General features: G+C 46.7%; 1 protein-coding gene across 2 annotated transcripts in view; it reads left to right on the forward strand.

The window, feature by feature from the left end:
- The first annotated feature begins 3,689 nt into the window (after window positions 1–3,689).
- The window catches only part of AZIN2 (antizyme inhibitor 2), a 45,094-nt gene continuing 23,813 nt past the window's right edge, over window positions 3,690–24,970 (forward strand). For both annotated transcript variants that reach the window (XM_088844725.1, XM_055398438.2), the window contains exons 1-6: window positions 3,690–3,853; window positions 5,545–5,718; window positions 15,754–15,926; window positions 16,914–17,048; window positions 17,835–18,000; window positions 23,516–23,684. In XM_088844725.1, coding sequence (XP_088700851.1) covers window positions 3,749–3,853; window positions 5,545–5,718; window positions 15,754–15,926; window positions 16,914–17,048; window positions 17,835–18,000; window positions 23,516–23,684 — 922 coding nt within the window. In that variant the 5' untranslated portion in view covers window positions 3,690–3,748. The remainder of the gene's footprint in view (window positions 3,854–5,544; window positions 5,719–15,753; window positions 15,927–16,913; window positions 17,049–17,834; window positions 18,001–23,515; window positions 23,685–24,970) is intronic.

Here is a 24,970-nt window from a genome sequence, read left to right on the forward strand (position 1 = left end):
ACTTTTCTGAATCTCAGATTCTTTATCTGTAAAATGGGGACAATTTTAGCCTTATAACATAAGGTTTTCATGGGGATTCAGTGACATCGTATACACAGTAGGGTAAAAGATAAATCCACAGTGTATTTGTATCCAGTTCAGGAGATGGTTTTTCTGCTCTGACTACCAATCCTTAACAGATTTCAAATGGACAGACTGGATTATAGTTTGTTTATTTTTATCTATTGGTTCATTCAGCTAGCACATTGAACGTGTCTATTACGTGCCTACTATATACCAGGTGATGAAAAGAGCTAGTGAGGCAAACTTAGATCATGGTATCATAAAGCCAGCTCAACAATGATTTTACAAAAAGTAGAGACAGTTCGTTTGGGTGCCCCTGCCTCCTCTTACTGTCATCTTTTCTTGAGGTCTCCCTTTGAGGATTCTGCCATGGCCATCCTGGTCTACTCTTTCTGAGTCAGTAAAAGCTTATTCTTAGGAGGACTTCAGTCACTAATTCACACTACAGTGCAAATGGCTACAGATCTCTCAAAGAATGGATCTGCCAAATGACTCCTCTGGTAAAAGTGACTGCTTTCTGAAAGGCTGTTCCTAGTATAGAAAGTATGAGTGTTCCAGGTAGAAAGGTCCACAGAAATCATTCAGTCTGAATGCTCTCAGTTCAGAGGGGGAAATCAAACCAGGCAGACGTGACCCTCATCTCAGCAGGACATCCATCATTAATGCAGCCATGCTAGGTGGGGAGCAGAAAATGGTTCTTCCAGACTTCAAGGTTCTATACCATCTGTGTGCTAAGGATGCTTTGATTAGGTTGTGCCAGGTGCCCCAGGGAGATACTGATACAGAACAAGAAGTGCCTCTGGCTTTCAGACAAGGAAGCAACCTAAAAGTCCACTGATGGACGAATAGATAAAGAAGATATATACAATAGAGTATTACTCAACCATTAAAAAGAATGACATAATACCATTTGCAGCAACATGTATGGACTGAGAGATTGTTATACTGAGTGAAGAAAATCAGAGAAGGAGAAATGTCAAATGACATTCCTTATATGTGGAATCTAAAAAGAAATGATATAAATGAGCTTAGTTATAAAACAGAAAGAGACTCACAGACTTAGAGAATGAACTTCTGGTTGCCAGGATGAAAAAAATGGGGAAGGGGTAGTTAGTTTGGGATGGACATGTACAAACTGCTATATTTAAAATGGATAACCAACAAGGACCTACTGTGTAGCACATGGAACCCTTGCTCAATGTTATGTGGCAGCCTGGATGAGAAGGGAGCTTGGGGGAGAATAGCTACATATATAGGTAAGGTTGAGTCCCTGTACTGTTCACCTGAAATTATCACAACATTGTTTGTTAATTGAAAATACCCCAATACAAAAAAAGTTCATGTATATAAAAAAAGAAGTGCCTCTGACTTTCAAGAAGCCTATAGCCTGAAAACGGATGTGAGCACATATGTTAGACCAAAAGCTCTTTGGCCACACTAATTTGACATGCTGCCTTCACTGTGTACCAAATTCTCCAACATACACAAGACTGCTCTAAACTCTATTCTGTTCTACCACTGCCTTTTCCTGCACCAGCACCATGCTGTTTTAAAGACCATAGCTTTATAAAGTACTTTGCTATCTTGTAGAAGACATCCTCTTCTTTTTTCAAGAATATCTTGGCTGTTCTAGTACAATTACAGTTTCAGATGAACGTTTCAGTTCAATTTTGAATAGCAGAGATATCGAATCTTCCTTAGCACTCTTATTTATGCCAGGTGCTGGACACTCTGAGGAGGCAGGCACTCAGTTCCTGCCCTTGGGAGCTCTCAAACCAACTGGGAAGTGTAACCAAACAAGCAGTGTAAAACAACAAGAATCTCATGCTATGAGATGAGGAAACAAAAGCGGAAGAAGCAAGGAGTCCACCCAGAGGTAAGTGCTGTGAGTTCCATTGCTTCTCCAAGCTAGGAAAGTCTTGGTAGGCTCAACGAGGGAGGTGACATACTGGGCTTTGATGGATGCGCAGGAGCAGGAGTTCATTAGATATAAAAGAAGAAAGTCTTTTGAGAAAGTCAGAGAACGCTTCTTAGAGAGGTGGACACATTTTACTTGAGAAGTGAGTAGGAATTTGCTCGATTCAGAAGACTGAATGAAGGGAGGGATTGCCCTGAGCTGGGAAAATGACAAGAAGCATCGTTGAAGACATTTCATCTGGGTTTTGAGTTGGAGGATGCTGGAAGAGACAAATGAAAAGGACCTGATGAGAAAAGTAATACAAGGAGATGACATTTGGCCTGGGCTTCCAGGGACAAGTGGGGCAGTTCACCAGATCAGAGAGGAGAGGCACCGTCAGAAAAGGCTTCTCAGAGCGAACAGTAAATCTCCTGTCTTTCTGCCCATTCTCTAAGACCCAAGATCCAGGAGCTAAGGGTCCTATCGCGTAGACGCTCAGGATTCTGAGGTGGCGGTCCTGCAGTGCCGATTTACCAGCGTACGGGAGTCGCGGAGGGGTCTCCGTGGGACTGAGGCTCAGGTTTGCGGAGCTGGCTAACAGAGTTGAAAGCTTTATGTCGGAATCGACCAATGGGATGGCAGCACCCAGTTGCCAGGACTACGGAGGGGGGCCGCCGGGTGGAGGCGGGGCTTGTGTGCCAGGGGCGGGGTCTGGGCGGGGCTTATATAAGTGGGTGGCGGGTGGAAGGCGGGGCGTGGGGGGGGGTCGGTGGCTGCTGGGCGGGCGGGGCGCAGGCCGCGGGGCCCGAGCCGGGGGCAGCGAGCGAGCGGAGGCGCCGAGGATCCGATTCACTCGCTGGGGAGACCTATGGGCCGAAGCCGTGTAAATGCGTTTTAAGGCGAGTGCGGGGAGACCCTCGGGGAGCCTCGGGAGCGGGCGCTCTTGGCTCCGATGCTGACCTGCTCCCCGGCTACTCTTGCCTCCTCTCAGCAGGGGCCTCGGCTCCGCAACTGCCACTCCTCCTCGGGGTGTTGCACAAGTTTCGAGGTCACCGGCGACCCCCCCTAGCAGCGCGCCTGGCTCTGGCCCTCGCGAAGGAGCACGGGGCTTGGTAAGGGGGGTTTGTGGGGGCGGGACCTCGGCTCTGCACTCCGGAGGGCTCATCAGGACAGAACCTCAGCCCGCGGCCCCCACCCACCATGTGGAGCTCCTATGCATGCTTAGAATCCTAGTACGTCAGGACCAGTCCGCCCCCGACTTTACAAACGGTGAAACTAGGCTCTGAGAGGGGGTCGGGCATATCCAGGGTCAGAGAGCTGAGACTCCTTGGTGGGGCCACCTGCAGCCACTTTAAGTGGGCGTGGTCACGATGGGGGGGGGCACCTGGAAACTTCTCCCCTCGGTTGTCCTGCTCTTTCCCTCTCATTCTTTCCCTTTTAACCAAAACCCTAATTTCAGAACTGGAAAGGATCGCCAAAGCAATTCATCCATTTTACAGATGGGGAAACTGAGGCTCGGAGAGGCAATGACATCTAGGCATATAATACCTTGTCCCAGGCCAGAAGTCCTGATCGTCCTCACTTTTCCCAGTGAACCTAAGCTCCCCAGGCTTGTGCTGGGGACAGGGTGTGACAGGACTGGGTGCCCTGGCTTGGGGAGGTGAGGGGCGCAGCTGAGGCCAGTCCCCCAGCCGTCCCTCACTCTCCTTCCGCAGTGTGTTGCATACTTTCTAAGGCGGCCGGAGGCAGCGGCAACTCCATCCAGCCCATCGGGTCCTCCCCCTCGGCATGGCTGGCTACCTGAGAGAAACGGACTTTGTGATGGTGGAGGAGGGTTTCAGCACCCGAGACCTGCTGGAGGAGCTCACTCTGGGGGCCTCACAGGCCACCACGGTGAGGGTCTGGGGGTGGGGGCGGGACCTCTATTCTCACAGCAGGCTCAGTTGCCCCCTAGGGCCCTCATCTGTTTCTTTGACTCATTTGATATTCAATCCTTGCTGTTTGCAAGAGAGGGGCTCATTTTATCTGCAAATTCCTGGTCCTTGCCCCAATCCTGCCCCTCCTGCGTCCTCCACTTTCATGAACAGCACTACCATCATCTACCCAACCTGGGAATCCTCACTTCCTCTCCCACACCTGGGCACCACCAAGTTCTGTAAATTCAGCCTTCTTAAATTACCCTTCAGTGTGCAGGAGACATAAGAGACGAGAGTTAAATCCCTGGGTCAGGAAGATCCCCTGGAGGAGGGCATGGCAACCCACTCCAGTATTCTTGCCTGGAGAATCCCCATGGACAGAGGAGTCTGGCAGGCTACAGTCCATGGGGTCGCAGAGTCAGACACAACTGAAGGGGCTTAGCACACACACACATGCTCTTCTGGAACCTCACTTTGTAGTTTAGGCCTCATCTCTCAATAACCCCCCTTAACTTTTCCCTGCCTCATCCCACCCCCTCCAACTTTATCACATCCCTGCTCAAAATCTAAATTCTTTGGCAGTTTCCCACTGCCTACAGGATCCAAGTCAGAACCCCTCTGCCTTCATGGCCCCATTTCTGGCTTTTCCTAGGGTATGTATCGTGCTCCATCTGAACTGAACTGCTCTGCTCATTTTCCCCAATGATTCCATGTGCTCCATTATCACATAATGTCCAGGCTGTTGTCCAGGCTGTTCCTTCTGCCTGGAACACCCTTCTCCCAGCCTCTCTGCCTCTCACCTGTTTCTACTCTTCACTTATCACTCATCTGTGTCACCTCTTCCTGATTGCCCCAGGCAGGTTTTGTGCTTCTCCCTCTGCATTTTGTAGAAACTCCTGCCTAGTGTTTCCTGAATGTGCTTGTAATTGCTTGCAGGGTTAGTTCTTGTCCAGACCCAAGCCCCTTCACGGCTAGAGCCCTGTCTGTTCATCTTTGTACCTTATTTAGCATACTTGCATAAATACGCTTGATCAGATGCCAAGTGGGCCTCAGTAAAAAGGTGTTGCATAAAAGGGAAACTGAGGCACGGGAAAGGTTTAAATAATGTGGCCTCACCCATGGCCTCATACATGTCCTGCCCTCAGCAGTCAGTTGTCCACACGCTTGGGCTGCAGTGACAGTGGGACTACCTCAAGGCTTCATTGAGCTTCTAAACATGAAAGCCAGTGGCTGAAGGCCATAGCTTTGGTCTTCAAGGAATTGATCTGCAGGAGACAGATGTATATATATACCCAGTTCTGATACTTTGGCAACATGTGCAAAATGCAGTGTGAGCATTAAAGGACTGCCTTATTGGTTTGGGGGCAGGTGGCATTTCAGCTGAAACTTGAAAGTAGATTAAGAATTTGCCAGACTCCTATGGGGGCAGGGTATCCTACATGGAGGCGTGGTGACAATAAAGGCTGGGAGGTGGAAAATGATGGAAGAAAGACAGAGCTGGAGTTTGAGCTACCGTGAGGGACTGGAGCTGAATCACAGAACCTCGAACATCCTGTAGGCTTGGGGAGCCCCAGAGAATTTTAGAGCAGGGTACTTGGGGGGAACGTGGGTGGCATGCATTAGCAGAGAGCTGAGTGGGGTCTCATCTTCACCCCTCTTCTTGTACAGGAAGAGGTCGCTGCCTTCTTCGTGGCCGACCTGGGTGCCGTGGTGAGGAAGCACTTCTGCTTTCTGAAGTGCCTGCCTCGGGTCCGATCCTTTTACGCTGTCAAGTGCAACAGCAGCCCGGGCGTGCTGAAGGTCCTGGCCGAGCTGGGGCTGGGCTTCAGCTGTGCCAACAAGGTGAGCTCCCATCCCCTACCTGCACACTGACTTACTGAATGCGCACACCTGGCCCAGTTGCAGCTGCTGTAATCGGGTGGACCGGGGAAGCAGGAGTGACCTGTAATGGTCCCTGTCTTCTGGGACGGGCCACCCACTTGGGAGGAGTTTAAGGATGAGGGAGGAATTTGCCAGCCTTGAAGTTCCGCATTGGAATCACAAGTGTCCCTGGGCAGGTGGGTCACCTTTTTAATGGAGATTTTCAAACTTCTTGGCATAGAGCTATATGTGATATTCTTCTGATTAAGACATAACAAAACAAAAACACCTTTTGTATCATTGGTTTTATTTTTTCTTTTATAATATTAATGTGTGACTGTATTTTTTTTTAAACTAATCTCTTAGAGTTTTGTTATTGTTGCCAGTTCTGCTGCCTTTCTGATTTGATTAATGTTATTGTCTTAATTCCCTCCTGCTCTCTTTAGATTTGTTTATTTACTATCTCTATTCATTTCACTCCTGCAATGTGCTAGACACTCTGCTAGGTAGGGCTGGCAATACAGTTCAGTTCAGTTCAGTCACTCAGTCGTGTCCGACTCTTTGCAACTCCATAAACCGCAGCACACCAGGCCTCCCTGTCCATCACCAACTTCCAGAGTTTACCCAAACTCAAATCCATTGAGTCGGCGATGCCATCCAACCATCTCATCCTCTGTTGTCCCCTTCTCCTCCTGCCCTCAATCTTTCCCAGCATCAGGGTCTTTTCAAATGAGTCAGCTCTTTGCATCAGGTGGCCAAAGTATTGGAGTTTCAGCTTCAACATCAGTCCTTCCAATGAACACCCAGGATTGATCTCCTTTAGGATGGACTGGTTGGATCTCCTTGCAGTCCAAGGGACTCCCAAGAGTCTTCTCCAACACCACAGTTCAAAAGCATCCATTCTTTGGTGCTCAGCTTTCTTTATAGTCCAACCCTCACATCCATATATGACTACTGGAAAAACCATAGCCTTGACTAGACGGATCTTTGTTGACAAAATAATGTCTCTGCTTTTTAATATGCTGTCCAGGTTGCTCATAACTTTCCTTCCAAGGAGCAAGCGTCTTTTAATTTCATGGCTGCAATCAGCATCTGCAGTGATTTTGGAGCCCAGAAAAATAAAGTCAGCCATTGTGTCCACTGTTTCCTCATCTATTTGCCATGAGTTGATGGGACCAGATGCCATGATCTTAGTTTTCTGAATGTTGAGCTTTAAGCCAACTTTTTCATTCACCTCTTTCACTTTCATCAAGAGGCTCTTTAGTTTTTCACTTTCTGCCGTAAGGGTGGTGTCATCTGCATATCTGAGGTTATTGATATTTCTCCCGGCAATCTTGATTCCAGCTTGTGCTTCATCTAGCCCAGCATTCCTCATGATGTACTCTGCATATAAGTTAAATAAGCAGGGTGACAATATACAACCTTGACATACTCCTTTTCCTATTTGGAACCGGTCTGTTGTTCCAAGTCCAGTTCTAACTGTTGCATCCTGACCTGCATATAGGTTTCTCAAGAGGCAGGTCAGGTGGGCTGGTATTCCCATCTCTTTCAGAATTTTCCACCGTTTATTGTGATCCACACAGTCAAAGGCTTTAGCATAGTCAATAAAGTAGAAGTAGATATTTTTTCTGGAACTCTCTTGCTTTTTCCATGATCCAACGGATGTTGGCAATTTGATCTCTGGTTCCTCTGCCTTTTCTAAAACCAGCTTGAACATCTGGAAGTTCACGGTTCACGTATTGCTGAAGCCTGGCTTGGAGAATTTTGAGCATTACTTTACTAGCTTGTGAGATGAGTGCAATTGTGCAGTAGTTTGAGCATTCTTTGGCATTGCCTTTCTTTGGGATTGGAATGAAAACTGACCTTTTCCAGTCCTGTGGCCTCTGTTAACTTTTTCAAATTTGCTAACATATTGAGTGCAGCACTTTCACAGCATCATCTTTTAGGATTTGAAATAGCTCAACTGGAATTCCATCACCTCCACTGGCTTTGTTTGTAGTGATACTTCCTAAGGCCCACTTGACTTCACATTCCAGGATGTCTGGCTCTAGGTGAGTGGTCACACCATCGTGATTATCTGGGTCGTGAAGCTCTTTTTTGTACAGTTCTTCTGTGTATTCTTGCCGTGTCTTCTTAGTATCTTCTGCTTCTGTTAGGTCCATACCATTTCTGTCCTTTATTGAGCATAGAAGCAAGGTCTGATAGAAGCAAGGTCTAATGCTGTAAAGTGCAATATTGCATAGGAACCTGGAATGTTAGGTCTATGATTCAAGGCAAATTGGAAGTGTTCAAACAGGAGATGGCAAGAGTGAACGTTGACATTCTAGGCATCAGCAAATTAAAATGGACTAGAATGGGTGAATTTAACTCAGATGACTATTAAGTCTAATACTGTGGGCAGGAATCCCTTAGAAGAAATGGAGTGGCCATCATAGTCAACAAAAGAGTCCAAAATTCAGTACTTGGATGCAATCTCAGAAACGACAGAATGGTCTCTGTTCATTTCCAAGGCAAACCATTCAATATCACGTTAATCCAAGTCTATGCCCCAACCAGTAACGCTGAAGAAGTTGAAGTTGAACAGTTTTATGAAGACCTACAAGACCTTCTAGAACTAACACCCCCAAAAGATGTCCTTTTCATTATAGGGGACTGGAATGCAAAAGTAGGAAGTCAAGAAACACCTGGAGTAAAAGGCAAATTTGGCCTTGGAGTATAGAATGAAGCAGGGCAAAGGCTAATAGAGTTCTGCCAAGAGAACGCACTGGTCATAGCAAACACCCTCTTCCAAGAACACAAGAGAAGACTCTACACATGGACATCACTAGATGGTCAACACCGAAATCACATTGATTATATTCTTTGCAGCCAAAGATGGAGAAGCTCTACACAGTCAGCAAAAACAAGACTGGGAGCTGACTGTGGCTCAGATCATGAACTCCTTATTGCTAAATTCAGACTTAAATTGAAGAAAGTAGGGAAAACCACTAGACCATTCAAGTATGACCTAAATGAAATCCCTATGATTATACAGTGGAAGTGAGAAATAGATTTAAGGGACTCTATCTGATAGAGTGCCTGATGAACTATGGACAGAGGTTCGTGACATTGTACAGGAGACAGCGATCAAGACCATCCCCAAGAAAAAGAAATGCAAAAAAGCAAAATGGCTGTCTGAGGAGGCCTTACAAATAGCAGTGAATAGAATAGAAGCAAAAGGCAAAGGAGAAAAGGGAAGATATACCCATTTGGATGCAGAGTTCCAAAGAATAGCAAGGAGAGATAAGAAAGCCTTCCTCAGCTGGCAATACAGTATTGAGTTAAACAGACTCTGTTGAGTTGAATGCACGGCTTATCTATCTTCATTCTGTTCTCACTTGATAAAGTCTTTTAGCTACAGAGTTTCCTATGAGACATAGATTCCTCTGAGACATAGACAGGTTTGACATAGTTATGCATTCAGCAAGTGTTTATTGAGCACCTACTATGGGGTACTTTTCTCGGTGGGACTTAGCAAGTGACCAAAACAAAAAAAGATTCTTCCTTCATGGAACTTGCTTTCTAAAGAACAAGCAAACAGTGAAAATCTATGGTACTTTAGATGGTAAATGCTGTGGAGAAAATTAAGGTGGGAAAGGGAAGTAGGGAAGAGACATGGTTGTTGGGAGAGAGGGTTGTACTTTTAGAAAGTTTGGCCAAGGAAGGCTTCACTGAAATCTGAACAGTGTTCTGAAGAAAGCAAAGGATCAATCCAGGTGGATAACTAGGGGAAGAGCATTCCAGGCAAAAGAACCAGCAAGTGCAAAGGCCCTGAGGTGGGAGAAAGCCTGGTGGGCATTGGTTTGTGATATTGTTATTACTGTTATTTTTTTTAATGGTTAGTAATGATGTCTAGTCAAGGCTATGGTTTTTCCAGTGGTCATGTATGGATGTGAGAGTTGGACTGTGAAGAAAGCTGATCGCCAAAGAATTGATGCTTTTGAACTGTGGTGTTGGAGAAGACTCTTGGGAGTCCCTTGTACTGCAAGGAGATCCAACCAGTCCATTCTAAAGGAGATCAATCCTGGGTGTTCATTGGAAGGACTGATGCTAAAGCTGAAACTGCAATACTTTGGCCACCTCATGCGACGAGTTGACTCACTCACTGGAAAAGACTCTCATGTTGGGAGGAATTGGGGGCGGGAGGAGAAGGGGACGACCGAGACTGAGATGGCTGGATGGCATCACCGACTCGATGGACATGAGTTGGAGTGAACTCCGGGAGTTGGTGATGGGCAGGAAGGCCTGGCGTGCAGTGATTTATGGGGTCACAAAGAGTCAGACATGACTGAGCGACTGAATTGAACTGAACTGAATGATTGTTTTGAGAGGGAACCCTTTTTAAATCCTGATCAGCAATATGGCTGGGTGTTGTAAGGATTCTAGAAAGGGATCCTGGAGGAGACAGAAGGAGAGTTTGCCTGGGCGGCGTGCAGGGATGGAGGGATTCCAAGTGGAAGAAAGGTACACACCAATGGTGGGGGTTGGAATGAGCAGGTTCACCTTTATCAGAGATACACATTAGTGTCCTTAGTGGTCGACGAGTCTCTCTTTTGTCACCCATGAAGCCCCTTTGCATCAGCTCTTGTTTTGCACATCTAGTTTCATGCATGTCCTACATAAGACCTGGTGAGGTGTCTGAGGGGGAGATTGATATTTTGCAGTTGAGGAAGTTGGGGACCAGCTGCACAGAACTTGCTGATGGCAGAGCGAGGACTTGCCCTTTGTAGCTCTCCGAGTCTCTGCTCTGACCGAGGTGGAAGGGGACCCTTTTCCTGCCTGCTTGGTCTAGGGGTGAAGAACAAGACCAAACCTCACTGACTAGACTCTTCTGCTTCTGGAAACCTAGAGGTGGGCCCTGTGCTGGCCCTCAAGCTTCAGCACTGGCCTTCAAAGAGCAGAACTGTGGGGTGTTAGGGGTTAGAAGTCAGTGGGGAACGTTAAAAGCATCTACTGTTTGCTGAGGGCATCTGTTGTGCCAGGCTCTTTGCCAAGCGCTTTCTGTACATGATCTCATTTGATTCTCGAAACAACTCTGTAAAGTAATTATTATCACAGTGATTCTGATAACAGTCCCATGAGGAAGCAGTTAGCATATAAGAAAAGGAGGCCCAGAGGTTTGAGGGATGCACAGGGAAGGGCCACTTGAGTATGGCTAGGGCCTCTCTGACTTTATGGCTGCTGTCTTCACGAAGGTTCTTGGGGAGGGGATGGCAGAGATGGGACCCCTCTTGGGTAGGTGGGATCACCTAGCCCTTGGGTGCTTTTACTCCGAGGTGGTACAGCTTTTCTTGGAAGGCCGAGGCTGCCCTCTTCTGGCAGGCTAGAGCTGGTGGCCTCCCTGTACAGTATCATGCTTTGGGGCTTCACAAGTGGCTCAGTGGTAAAGAATCTCCCTGCAAACGCAGGAGACATAGGAGACATGAGTTCAGTCTGTGGGTTGGGAATACTGTTTGGAGAAGGAAATGGAAACCTACTCCAGTATTCTTGTCTGGGAAGTCCACAGACAGAGGAGCCTGGAGGGCTACAGTCCATGGGGTCGCAAAGAATTGGATGCAAGGCTCAGAGGTTAAAGCGTCTGCCTCCAATGAGGGAGACCCGGGTTCGATCCCTGGGTCGGGAAGATCCCCTGGAGAAGGAAACGGTAACCCACTCCAGTATTCTTGCCTGGAGAATCCCATGGACGGAGAAGCCTGGTAGGCTACAGTCCACGGGGTCGCAAAGAGTCGGACACGACTGAGCGACGGAACAGACGGACGGAAGCGGGGACGACAGAGAATGAGATTACTGGATGGCATCACCGACTCGATGGACATGAGTTTGAGTGAGCTCCAGGAGTTGGTGATGGACAGGGAGGCCTGGCATGCTGCGATTCATGGGGTCGCAAAGAGTTGGACACGACTGAGCGACTGAACTGAACTGAACTGAAGAACACACACACATGCATGGCCAAGGGACAGGCATGAGCTGGGGCTCTGTGTACTGATATGCCCCAGACAGGCTCCAGGGTCAAGGGCACCAACCATTCCTTATGTGGGGCTTTGGTCCACCCACCCACCTTCCCAAGGACCTTATGTCATCTCTCCTGCCCCATCCCTTGCCCTCTCTTGTTGTCTCCCTCAGCATCCTCCCATCTTAAAAAGCCTTCTCTGGACACCACATTTCCCCCCAGTCCAATCCCTTGCTCCCTCTTGAAAACCAAACTGAGTTGTCTACACTCACTTATCTATGCTCACTTGTCTCTGTCCCTTAGCACCCACTCCTTAAGCCACTGCTTCCTGACCTCCACTCATCATTCCAAGGAATTTCCTCTTACCGATGTCCCCAGTGATCTGCAGGATCCAGTGAGCACTTTATACTGAACACTCATTTTGAATTATTCAAATAATACATTGATTCATCTGCAGAAGAAAAGTAGAGCATCAGCTTTTTATCTCCAGAGATAATCAACATTCTGAGTTTGAGTTTGGTGGCTATATTCTAAAAATACTTACAAATATGATCCATAGAAAATATACAAAGTATGCTGTGGTTTTGTAACAAAATATAAAATATTCATCTGGTAGGCACTGTGCCTCAGTGGCTTTAAAACTCAGCAGATTTTGGAGATCTGCCTGTGTTGATGCATTTAGACCTTGGAGGGGCCATTCCTTGATCCTCCTATCTTTTTTTTGCTCTCACCATGAAAAAAGGTTTTGTTTGTTTTGTATTTTTTTTGGAGTGTGTGTGTGTGTGTGTGTGTGTGTGTGTGTGTAGAGAACATTTAACGTGAGATCTTTCCTCACAATTTTTTACGTATATAAGTAACTCAGATGGTGAAGGACAGGGAGGCCTGGCGTGCTGCAGTCCATGGGATCGCAAAGAGGTGGACACAACTGAGCGACTGAACGACAAGAAATTGTTAACTCTGGACACTGTGTCGTTCAGCAGATCTCTAGAACTTACTCGCCTTGCAGAACTGACACTATACCCATTGAATAGTAACTCCCCATTTGAAACATATTCTTTTTTCTTTTTAGTTTTTAGAATTTATTTATAATTGAAGTATACTTAAATTGCAATATTGTATTAATTACTGCTATACAATAAAGTAACTCAGTTATACATATATATATATTCTTTTTCATATTCTTTTCCATTACGATTTATCACAGGATATTGAATATAGTTTCCTGTGCTGTACAGTAGGACTTTGTTGTTTATCTGTTTTCTATATACCAGTTTGCATCTGCTAATCCCAAACTTCCAATTCAACCCTCTCCCACACCCCATCCCATTGGCAACCACCAGTTTACTCTCTATGATTTGATTTCTGTTTCTTAGATAGGTTCATTTGTGGCATATTTTAGATTCCACATATAAGTGATATCATATGGTGTTTTTCTTTCTCTAACTTATTTACTTACTGTGATAATCTCTAGGTCCATCCACATTACTGCAAATGGCAGGATTTCATTTTTACAGCTGAGTCATATTCCACTGTGTATATCTACCACCTCTTCCTCATCTACTCGTCTGTTCCTGGACCCTGAGGTTGCTTCCATGCCTTGACTATTATAAATAGTGCTGCAATGAACATTGTGGTGCATGTATCTTTTCGAATTGCAACTTTCATCTTTTCTGGATATGTGCCCAGGAATGGGGTTACTGGATCATTTATATGGCAGCTCTATTTTTAGTTTTTTTAAGGAACCTCCATTCTGTTTTCCATAGTGACGATACCAATTTACAGTCCCACCAGCAGTCTAGGAGGGTTCCCTTTTCCCCAAATTTCTGACCCTCAGAAAGCTGCCTGCCACACCTCTCACCCAGGCCTCTGCATCCCACATTCTCTAGTATCCCATACTTTTTCTCCATGGCTCCTATCCATTTGTAATCCTATCATTATTCAGTGTTCATTCGTTCCTCCCCTTCTTTCCTGTCTGTCCAAAAGCTCCACAGAGACACTGTCTGCTTTACTCAGCGCTTTGCTTTCATTTGCATCTGTCACAGAGCCTGGCGACTCGATAGATGCTCGAGAGACACTTGCCAGGGCAGCATTGAGGTGTCTTTTCCGCTGAAGCACTGTGGTTGAGAGCCAGTGTGCTAAAGTCGCACAGTCCCGGGTTAGAATTCTAGCTGTGCCACCTGCAAGCCGTGTGACTTTGAACAAATCACTTAAGCCCTCTCAGAGCCTCTGTTCCCTGTCTCATGGGAGTATTATGAGGATGACATGAGAATGTCTATAAAATATTTAATGCAATGACTGGCATACGGTAATCTGTCAATGAGTGACAGTGGTTATTATTTAAATAACTATAATCAAAGCTCAACCACAGGTCCCCAAAGTGCTACCCTTGCTGCTTCCTCTCACCTCATGGGTGAAGCCAGGAGCAGAAGCACATTTTCATATCTGCGGAGAGGCAGGGTCTTTGTAAGCAAGCTCTGATGATAGCAGTTTCAGCTCTGGAGGGGGACCTTTGTGTCTCCCTGTGCTATTCACTGGCTCACAGACAAGTGGGCTCCTTTGAACTCAATTTCGTCCTCTGTAAAATGTGGCCAATGAATATTTCATAGGATAGTTGCAGACATCACATGAGATAATACACATAAATAACTCATGCTGAAAAGTTGCTACATTAAAATTACATACAGTCTTATTACAAACTCACGATGGCTAAAGATGACCCTGTGTCTCTACCATGTTTCAAAACTGCTTCCTTCTTAATTATGGAGAGTCAGGTTTGAGTTTAAAAGTTGGTTCTGCTTCCTACTTGCTGTGTGGCCTCTCTGAGTGTGTTTTTTTTCTCTATAGAATGGAGCTAATACCCCTCTGGCGGGGTATTGCAAGGAGGAAATAAGAGGGAATCTAAAACAAAGGTTGACAAATTATGGATGGTGGGTTTTGTAGAGTTTTACTGACCCATGGCCATGTTCATTCACTTATGCTTTATCTGTGGTTGCTTGGTGTTACAAAGGCAGTTTAGCTGTGCAGAAACTACTGGCTCACAAAACATAAAATATTTACTCTCTGGCCTTTCCTGGGAAATATTTGCCAAGGCCTATGTAAAGCCTGTCATTCGGTGCCTCCTTGTGGTAGGTGCTCCATGCCCATGGTTCCTTTCATCACCAACACCATCATTGTTGTCTGTATCATTAATGTAGCAATCAGGTGAAGCGCTCTTCTGGAAAGGTGAGGAAGAAGAGGCCTTGCTGGAGCACCCAGCACAGTGCCACACACAGGGCCAGCCTTTGGATGTGGGATGACCTGTGCCAAGAAGCCTCTTGATCTGGCAAGCTTTCTAAGACATCAAATTATATTTTCTATCCATTTAAATCTGCCAGGAAAATATGTCAGAAATCCGTCTTCATGGCCACCATGAATCTGTACAGTGCCTTTGTGGGAATTAAAAAATGTATCTTGAAGACATTGTTACAAATATACAGATTTTGTTAGAGTAAGATGCTTCACCATTAGGAAGTTGTAATAAACATACCAATATACTATATAGTCTCTGAATGAAGCTTCCCAGGTGGCGTAGTGGTTAAGAATCTGCCTACTAATGCAGGAGACACAGGAGACATGGGTTCAGTCCCTGGGTTGGGAAGATCCCCTGGAATAGGAAATAGCAACCCACTCCAATATTCTTGCTGGGAAAGTTCCATGGACAGCAGAGCCTGGTGGGCTACAGTCCGTGGGGTTGCAAACAGTTGGACACAGCCGAGCGACTGAACACTCATGCAGGACTCTCTGATGGGGCCCCAGCCTCCCTAGGACTGTGCAGTGTACCCCCTGCACAGCTGTGCGTGGCAGCCCTTCTTGTCAACGGGGAACCAGTGTGAGTTCTGATGGTTGTGCATCTGTTGTCTAAAGTGAGGCCCACTTCTTATGGACCTCCTTAGGCATAGCTATGACTTTCCCCTCATCTGTGCTTCCTTGGCCTCCATGGGCCCAGCAGGCTCTGGCGCTTCCTCACCACCACCTTTGGGACCCCACAGGCAGAGATGGAGTTGGTCCAGCATATTGGTGTCCCCTCCAGTAAGATCATCTATGCCAATCCCTGTAAGCAAATTGCACACATCAAGTATGCTGCCAAGCACGGGGTCCGGCTGCTGAACTTTGACAATGAGGTGGAGCTGGCAAAGGTGGTGAAAAGCCACCCCAGTGCCAAGTAAGCTGAGAACTACTCAGGTGGGAGGCTGGGCTGCGGATGAGGGTGGGGGGAGTAGGCGAAATAGGGTTGGGACTGAGGACCCTGCCCTGGAACCGGCCATAGCCACAGGAGGTTGGGGCGGGCACTCCTGGGCTGGACCCAGGATGCCAGAGCCTGACTAGGGTGGAGGTAGAAATGATGGGTTACAGTCCAGGCAAAGCCCATGGTACTGCAGAGGTCAAAGCCATGGCAAAGGGAGCAGTGGTCAGGAAAGTTACACGGAGGAGGCGGCATTTGAGGTGGGCCTTCAGGGGTGACTGGCATCTGGAGTGGGCATAAACAGTGCATCAGAGGGAGCTGCAGGAGCAAGCACATGGAGGTCGGAAGCAGCACAGGGCGTTTGCCAGATAAGCAGAAATTGATGTGGCTGGATCATACCATGTGCACCCAGGGGTGAAGGAGAAGTCTATGATGCTGGTCACAGGGCAGGGACCCCGATGCACGTGGGCTTTGGAAGGGGTCAGAGCTGGACAACTTTTCCAGGGTGTGACCCTCACCTGGTCACTGGACACACCTGGTGGGGGGCAGGGGGTGGGCCACTCAGGTTCACCCAAAGCGGCTTCTGTTTTGTCTGTTTCACATATTGAGGATCCAGGCGTTCTCAATAAGACTTTAAAAAAAAAATGGTCCCCTCCACCCTACCATACAAGAGAAGCTGGAAAAGTCTGGTTCATTGGGAGGAAGTAGGGCTGCCCAGAGGGAAACTGGTGAGGTCCGGACCAGGGCAGGGGTCCCATGGAAGGGTCCGGGGACATTTAGGGAGTGGATTGGATGGACTCAGAGGTTGACTGGCTGTGCAGGGGGAGGAAGGGGGCTGGGGCTTATGGGGTTGGATATAGCTCTGAGCCATGAGGGTTCATCCCCCTTGACTAGAGAAGACGTGGTAGGGGTTGGGAAGCGGGCTCCCGCCCCCCGCCGAGGTGCTGCGCGTGTCTCCCTCCTCAGGATGGTTCTGTGCGTTGCCACTGAGGACTCCCACTCTCTGAGCCGCCTGAGCCTCAAGTTCGGAGCGTCGCTGAAATCCTGCCGACACCTGCTTGAGAATGCCAAGAGGGACCATGTAGATGTGGTAGGTGTGAGGTGAGTGCCGGAACCCCGCCATCCCCCACCATGCCCGCTGCCTCCTGCTTCTTTCCCAGGACTTACTCAATTCTGTGTGAGACCTCCCCCAGGGCCCCTAAGGCAGGCCTGTCCTTGGGTCTGAAATATTGCCATTTGAGAGTTTCCTCCCTTTGGAAAGAAGGTTTGGTGTGTCCCACTGCCCCAACCCCATAGTCTGCAGAAGGTCCTATCTCAGGAGGTTCCAGAAGGGACCTGGCTTTGCAGGAAGTGTCCCCGGCCTGAAGCCAAAGGTCATCCTGGCACACTTTGGCTCTGCCGCTTTTCTGGTGGGGATGTGGAAGAAGCCAGAACTATGACCTGACGATATAACTTTCCTATGCTCTGGATTTCGGATGGCCAGGCACTCTGCTAAATGCTCCATGGACATTGTCCCTCAATTGTGGGACCTTATCCCCACTTTATAGATGGGGAAACTGGAGCATGACTGGCCACACTGCTGAGATGTACATTAGTTCTGGCTGACTCTGGGGCACTAACCCTCATCCCAGGAAGACTCAGCCCCAGAGGCAGTGTGGAGGGATGGAAGGGGCACCAAGGGCCAAAGTCCTTGGATCTAGTCTCCTGTCCACTCTTCATTTGCCACATGGCCCTTGGCAACCAACTTAGCCTTTTAGGCCCACAGTCACTACATCTGGAAAATGGGCACAACATCCAATGTGCTTGGGCAAGGCTGCTGCTGGCTGGGGCTGAAGTGGTGGTACCTGGGGTCCTGTGTGTAAGCCGAGACTCTTCCTCCCTCCCCAGTTTTCACATTGGCAGTGGCTGTCCTGACCCTCAGGTGTACGCTCAGTCCATTGCAGACGCCCGGCTTGTGTTTGAAATGGGTGCTGAGCTGGGCCACAGGATGCACATCCTAGACCTCGGTGGCGGCTTCCCTGGAGTGGAGGGCGTCCAAGTGAGATTTGAAGAGGTAAGTGGGGTCACAAGTGTTGTGCTGGGCTGGGTGGGGGGAGGGGAGAGGGTTACAATGATCCTAGGAAGCCCACTGTGAGTGGGTCGCCTGTACTATGCGCTGTGCTTGGTGCTTTGCCTGGATTATCTCATTATTAACCCTGTGTTACAGCTGAGCAAACAGGCACATAGAAGCTACTTCACTTCTTGAGTCCACAGCAGGGCCGGCTGCACATCCAGCTCTGCCCCACTCTACCCTGACTCTGAACATGCACATATTTGAGGTTTAACCGGGACATATCTGCATAAGTCATAAGGCTCTCTGAGGGTCTGGGTATGCATTCACCCTCCTATGGGATGATGAGAAATCAAGTTGGGCAGGGGAAGGAAAAGCCAGCCTTCTGTCAACTTCTAGTCCATCTGTCTCCTTCCCATCTGCAAGATTCAGTTCAGTTCAGTCGCTCAGTTGTGTCCTACTCTGCAACCCCATGGACTGCAGCACACCAGGCCTCCCTGTCCATCACCAACTCCTGAAGTCCATCCAAACTCATGTCCATGGAGTCAGTGATGCCATCAAACCATCTCATCCTCTGTCATCCCCTTCTCCTCCTGCCTTCAATCTTTTGCAGCATCAGGGTCTTTTCCATTGAGTCAGTTCTTCACATCAGGTGGCCAAAGAATTGGAGTTTCAGCTTCAGCATCACTCCTTCCAATGAATATTCAGGACTGATTTCCTTTAGGTTGGACTAGTTGGATCTTCTTGCAAGCCAAGGGGCTCTCAGGAGTTTCCAACACCACAGTTTAAAAGCATCAATTCTTCAGTGATCAGCTTTCTTTATAGTCCAACTCTCACATCCATACATGACTACTGGAAAAATCATAGCCTTGACTAGATGGACATTTGTTGGCAAAGTAATGTCTCTGCTTTTTAATATGCTGTCTAGGTTGGTCATAACTTTTCTTCCAAGGAGTAAGCGTCTTTTAATTTCATGGCTGCAATCACCATCTGCAGTGATTTTGGAGCCCCCCCAAAATAAAGTCTGTCACTGTTTCCACTGTTTCCCTATCTATTTGCCATGAAGTGAAGTTGACTCACTGGAAAAGACTCTGATGCCGGGAGGGATTGGGGGCAGGAGGAGACGGGGACGACAGAGAATCAGATGGCTGGATGGCATCACAAACTCGATGGACATGAGTTTGAGTGAACTCCGGGAGTTGGTGTTGGACAGGGAGGCCTGGCGTGCTGTGATTCATGGGGTCTCAAAGAGTCGGACACGACTGAGCGACTGACTTGAACTGAACTGAACTGAACTGATGGGACCCGATACCAAGATTAAATCAGGAAAAAATGTGTCATTGCAATCCCCACTTTAACCACTAGGGGTCGCTTTTCCTCAGGAAGTGACTCGTTCTGGAATATTTATTTACATCTTGGAACTGAATTTAAGAAAATAATCTGTGCTGGACACTAAGAATTAGCTTCAAAGATGAACATTGCAACATTCTTCATAACAGAAGTTCCATGGATTTCCCTGGTCCAACTAACACTCAGGGATTTGCTGAATTACAGTACATTCTTTCCTTTTATGTAAAATATTTTTATTTTTATAAAAATATAATTTTTTATAAAAATGTTTTTTATCAAACTCCTAGAGGAAAACATAGGCAAAATACTCTCTGACATAAATCACAGCAGGATCCTCTATGACCCACCTCCCAGAATAATGGAAGTAAAAATAAACAAATGGGACCTAATTAAACTTAAAAGCTTTTGCGCAAGGAAGGAAACTATAAGCAAGGTGAAAAGACAGCCTTCAGAATGGGAGAAAATAATAGCAAACGAAGCAACTGACAAAGAATTACTCTCAAAAATATATAAACAGCTCATGCAGCTCAATTTTACAAAAATAAACGACCCAATCAAAAAATGGGCCAAAGAATGAAACAGACATTTCTCCAAAGAAGACATACAGATGACTAACAAACACATGAAAAGAAATATTACTCTTTATCAGGAAATGAAAATCAAAACCACAATGAGGTACTGTCTCACAGGTCAGAATGGCTGCTATGAAAAAGTCTACAAACAATAAATGCTGGAGAGGGTGCGGAGCAAAGGGACCTCTCTTACACCGTTGGTGGGAATGCAAACTAGTACAGCCACTATGGAGAACAGTGTGGAGATTCCTTAAAAAACTGGAAATAGAACTTCCATATGACCTAGCAATCCCACTGCTGGGCATACACACTAAGGAAACCGGAATTGAAAGAGACACATGTACCCCAGTGTTCATCACAGCACTGTTTACAATAGCTAGGACATGGAAGGCTTCAGCAATATGTGAACCATGAACTTCCAGATGTTCAAGCAGGTTTTAAAAAAGGACAGGATCAAATTGGCAACATCTGCTGGATCATGGAGAAAGCAAGAGAGTTCCAGAAAAACATCTATTTCTGCTTCATTGACTATGCCAAAGCCTTTGACTGTGTGGATCACAATAAACTGTGGAAAATTCTGAAAGAGATGGGAATCCCAGACCACCTGACCTGCCTCTTGAGAAACCTGTATGCAGGTCAGGAAGCAACAGTTAGAACTGGTCATGAACAACAGACTGGTTACAAATAGGAAAAGGAGTATGTCAAGGTTGTATATTGTCACCCTGCTTATTTAACTTATATGCAGAGTACATCATGAGGAATGCTGGGCTGGAAGAAGCACAAGCTGGAATCAAGATTGCTGGGAGAAATATCAATAACCTCAGATATGCAGATGACACCACCCTTATGGCAGAAAGTGAAGAGGAACTCAGAAGCCTCTTGATGAAAGTGAAAGAGGAGAGTGAAAAGGTTGGCTTGAAGCTCAACATTCAGAAAACGAAGATCATGGCATCTGGTCCCATCATTTCATGGGAAATAGATGGGGAAACAGTGGAAACAGTGTCAGACTTTATTTTTTTGGGCTCCAAAATCACTGCAGATGCTGATTGCAGCCATGAAATTAAAATACGCTTACTCCTTGGAAGGAAAGTTATGACCAATCTGGATAGCATATTAAAAAGCAGAGACATTACTTTGCCAACCAAGGTCCGTCTAGTCAAGGCTATGGTTTTTCCCGTGGTCATGTATGGATGTGCGAGTTGGACTGTGAAGAAAGCTGATCGCCGAAGAACTGATGCTTTTGAACTCTGGTGCTGGAGAAGACTCTTGAGAGTCCCTTGGACTGCAAGGAGATCCAACCAGTCCATTCTAAAGGAGATCAATCCTGGCTGTTCATTGGAAGGACTGATGCTAAAGTTGAAACTCCAATACTTCGGCCACCTCATGCGACGAGTTGACTCACTGGAAAAGCGTCTGATGCTAGGAGGGATTGGGGGTGGGAGGAGATGGGGACGACAGAGAATGAGATGGCTGGATGGCATCACCGACTTGATGGACATGAGTTTGAGTGAACTCCGGGAGTTGGTGATGGACAGGGAGGCCTGGCGTGCTGTGATTCATGGGGTCGCAAAGAGTCGGACATGACTGAGTGACTGAACTGAACTGAACTGAGGACATGGAAGCAACCTAGATGTCCATTGGCAGATGAATGGATACGAAAGCTGTGGTACATATACACAATGGAATATTACTCACCTATTAAAAAGAATGCATTTGAGTCACTTCTAATGAGGTGGATGAAACTGGAGCCTATTATACAGAGTGAAGTAAGTCAGAAAGAAAAACACCAATACAGTATAATAACGCATATATATGGAATTTAGAAAGATGATAACAATGACCCTATATGTGAGACAGCAAAAAAGACACAGATGTAAAGAACAGACTTTTGGACTCTCTGGGAGAAGGCGAGGGTGGGATGATTTGAGAGAATAGCATTGAAACATGTATATTACCATATATGAAATAGATTGCCAGTCCAGGTTAGATGAATGAAACAGGGCATTCAGGGCTGGTTCACTGGGATGACCCTGAGGGATGGGATGGGAAGGGAGGTGGGAGGAGGATTCAGGATGGGGTATATATGTATACTCATGGCTGATTCAGGTCAATGTATGGCAAAAACCACTACAATATTGTAATTAACCTCCAATTAATTTACAAAAAAGTGTTTTTATAAAAATATTTTACCATATGGCAATGATACCAGTGTACTTTCTGGGAAAATGCAAATAAGATTTATTAAAATTTTTTAATTTTTAAATCTTTCTTTTTAATTACTTTGAAAAAATTATTATTTTAACTGAAGGATAATTGCTTTACAGAATTTTGTTTTCTGTCAAGCATCAACATGAATCAGCGATAGGTATACATATGTCCCCTTCAGTTCAGTTCAGTCGCTCAGTCGTGTCCGACTCTTTGCGACCCCATGAATCACAGCACGCCAGGCCTCCCTGTCCATCACCAACTCCTGGAGTTCACTCAAACTCATGTCCATCAAGTCGGTGATGCCATCCAGTCATCCCCGTCTCCTTCCACCCCCAATCACTCCCAGCATCAGAGTCTTTTCCAGTGAGTTAACTCGTCGCATGAGGTGGCCAAAGTATTGGAGTGTCAGCTTTAGCATCAGTCCTTCCTATGAACACCCAGGATTGATCTCCTTTAGAATGGACTGGTTGGATCTCCTTGCAGTCCAAGGGACTCCCAAGAGTCTTCTCCAACACCACAGTTCAAAAGCATCAATTCTTTGGCGATCAGCTTTCTTCACAGTCCAACTCTCACATGCATACATGACCACTGGAAAAACCATAGCCTTGACTAGACAGACCTTTGCTGGCAAAGTAATGTCTCTGCTTTTTAATATGCTATCCAGGTTGGTCATAACTTTCCTTCCAAGGAGTAAGTGTCTTGAACATATGTATATGTTGAACCTATACATATGAGGTTCATATGTATAGAACCTCTTGAACCTCCTACATCTCTAGGTTGTCGCAGAGCTCCTGTTTGAGGTCCCTGAGTAAATTCAGGTATATTCTTATGTGAAAAATTTATATACATGGAGAGATCATTCAGTTTATTGAGTAAAACAGGTTACAAAAACCTATATACTTATAGCCCTATCGTGTTTATAATAAAAAATCAGGTTTTCAGATTTGTATAAAAAGGAATTAAAGGAGTGATTCCACTAAGTTAGCACCAAATAGGTTAATCTGGGTGATAGAATTAGGGGTGACTTTGATCTTTTTCCTTCTCTGTCTTTTCTATAAAAATGTGTTGTTTAGCATACTGGTTATTCAGGAAAGAAAGATCTGCATCAGGGATTCTGTCACCTGAGTACCAACTGTTAGATTAAGAGTCCCTTTTTCCATTGTGTGGGCATTGAAGGGTGATTTACACAAGGGTAAGGGTCTTGACCCTCCTCCGTCTCTGCCTGTCTGCCTTGGCCAGCTGTCTGTGGTTACCAACTGGGGTCTTAGCAGCTGCCAAGTTCTACTTCCTGAAATCGAAGCTGCTTTCAAGAAGTAAGACTTGGAGCTGTAGCTAGTCTCCAGCATAAACCCCACATTTCAAACATATAATTGTCTCTCTACCCTCAGATTGCTTCTGTGATCAACTCAGCCTTGGACCTGTACTTCCCGGAGGGCTGTGGTGTGGACATCCTTGCCAAGCTGGGGCGCTACTATGTGACCTCGGCCTTCACCTTGGCAGTCAGCATTATCGCCAAGAAGGAGGTTCTTCTGGATCAGCCAGGCAGGGAGGTGCCAGGTGGGCAGTGGAGGCCCGTGCTTCCCTAAAGCCAAGGACAGTTGTTGTCTGAGCTGGGTCTGATTTTATGGGGTGGGGAAATCTGGAGACTGGCTCCTTCTTTAGGTAAATTTACAGTCATGTCTCCGCACCCCCAAGATGCTCTTTTAGCATCTTCCCCCCCCATGCATGTTTATATTTTATGAAGATTGAGATCAAAGCAACCTTGGGGAGAACAGATACTTTATTAAACCTATTGTATATGGGTTTCCTATGTGGCACAGCGGTAAAGAATCTGCCTGCCAATGCAGGAGACACAAGAGACACGAGTTCGATCCCTGGGTCAAGAAGATTCCCTGGAGAAGGAAATGGCAACCCACTGCAGTATTCTTGCCTGGAAAATTCCATGGACAGAGGAGCCTGGCGGGCTACAGTGCATGGGGTTGCAAAGAGTTGGACGTGACTGAGCACACATTTTATAGTACAGATGAGGAAATTGAGAGCCAGAGAGAATACAAGTGAATTGCTTAAGAGCTAGTAAGTGGTAAACCCTGCATTTGACCCCACGTTTGTCTCCTTTCCAGAGTACAGGCTCTTACTCATCCTACTGCTTCTCACAACATAATGAAAATAATTGACAACAACTTATACTGATCCAAGCCCATTTTGCAGACAACAGAACATAGGCATGAAGAGGTTGAGTCACTTACCCAAGGTCACACAGCTGAGAAGGGGGCAGCACCAGGCTTCAAGTCCAGGCTAGGCTGACTCATGGACAGAGGAGCTTGGTGGGCTACAGTCTGTGGGGTTGCAAAGAGTTGGACACGACTGAGGCGACTAACACTTTCAGGCTGACTCAAGGCTTTTCTGTCCACACTGCCAACATCAGTGCTCCTCCCTGACCTTCCGGCTAGATCAGTCCTCCCAGCAGCCTCTTGAGTGAGAGGTCTGATTCTGATCTTGGAGCTTTTTTCTCTGCTCTGGGACCCCCAGCCTGAAGGTCCGGGCACTTTTTCCAGAGACGGGTGGTGGGCTCCAGGTGGAAGGTCTTCTGTGTGTGTGTGTGTGTGTGTGTGTGTGTAGGGATGGGGTTCTTCTGGCCTCCTTTCCAGATCTGGGATTATACTTTCTAGTCCAGCCTGGAGACCCGACCTCTCATTCCAGCTCATGCATTGCCCCATAGCGTGTGCTTCTGAGCCGGGGACTCAGTCTCTTGGGGTTTTGAGTTCTGGAGGGTGGCTCTTCAGCCTTTGCTGGGGCGTCGAGGGGCTCAGATGCAAGCCTGGAGTGCGTCCTAGGCAGGGTTG

Source organism: Moschus berezovskii, chromosome 2 (assembly GCF_049115385.1).
Source record: "Moschus berezovskii isolate FMDL1 chromosome 2, NW_MosBer_1.0, whole genome shotgun sequence".
Taxonomy (NCBI): Eukaryota; Metazoa; Chordata; class Mammalia; order Artiodactyla; family Moschidae; genus Moschus; species Moschus berezovskii.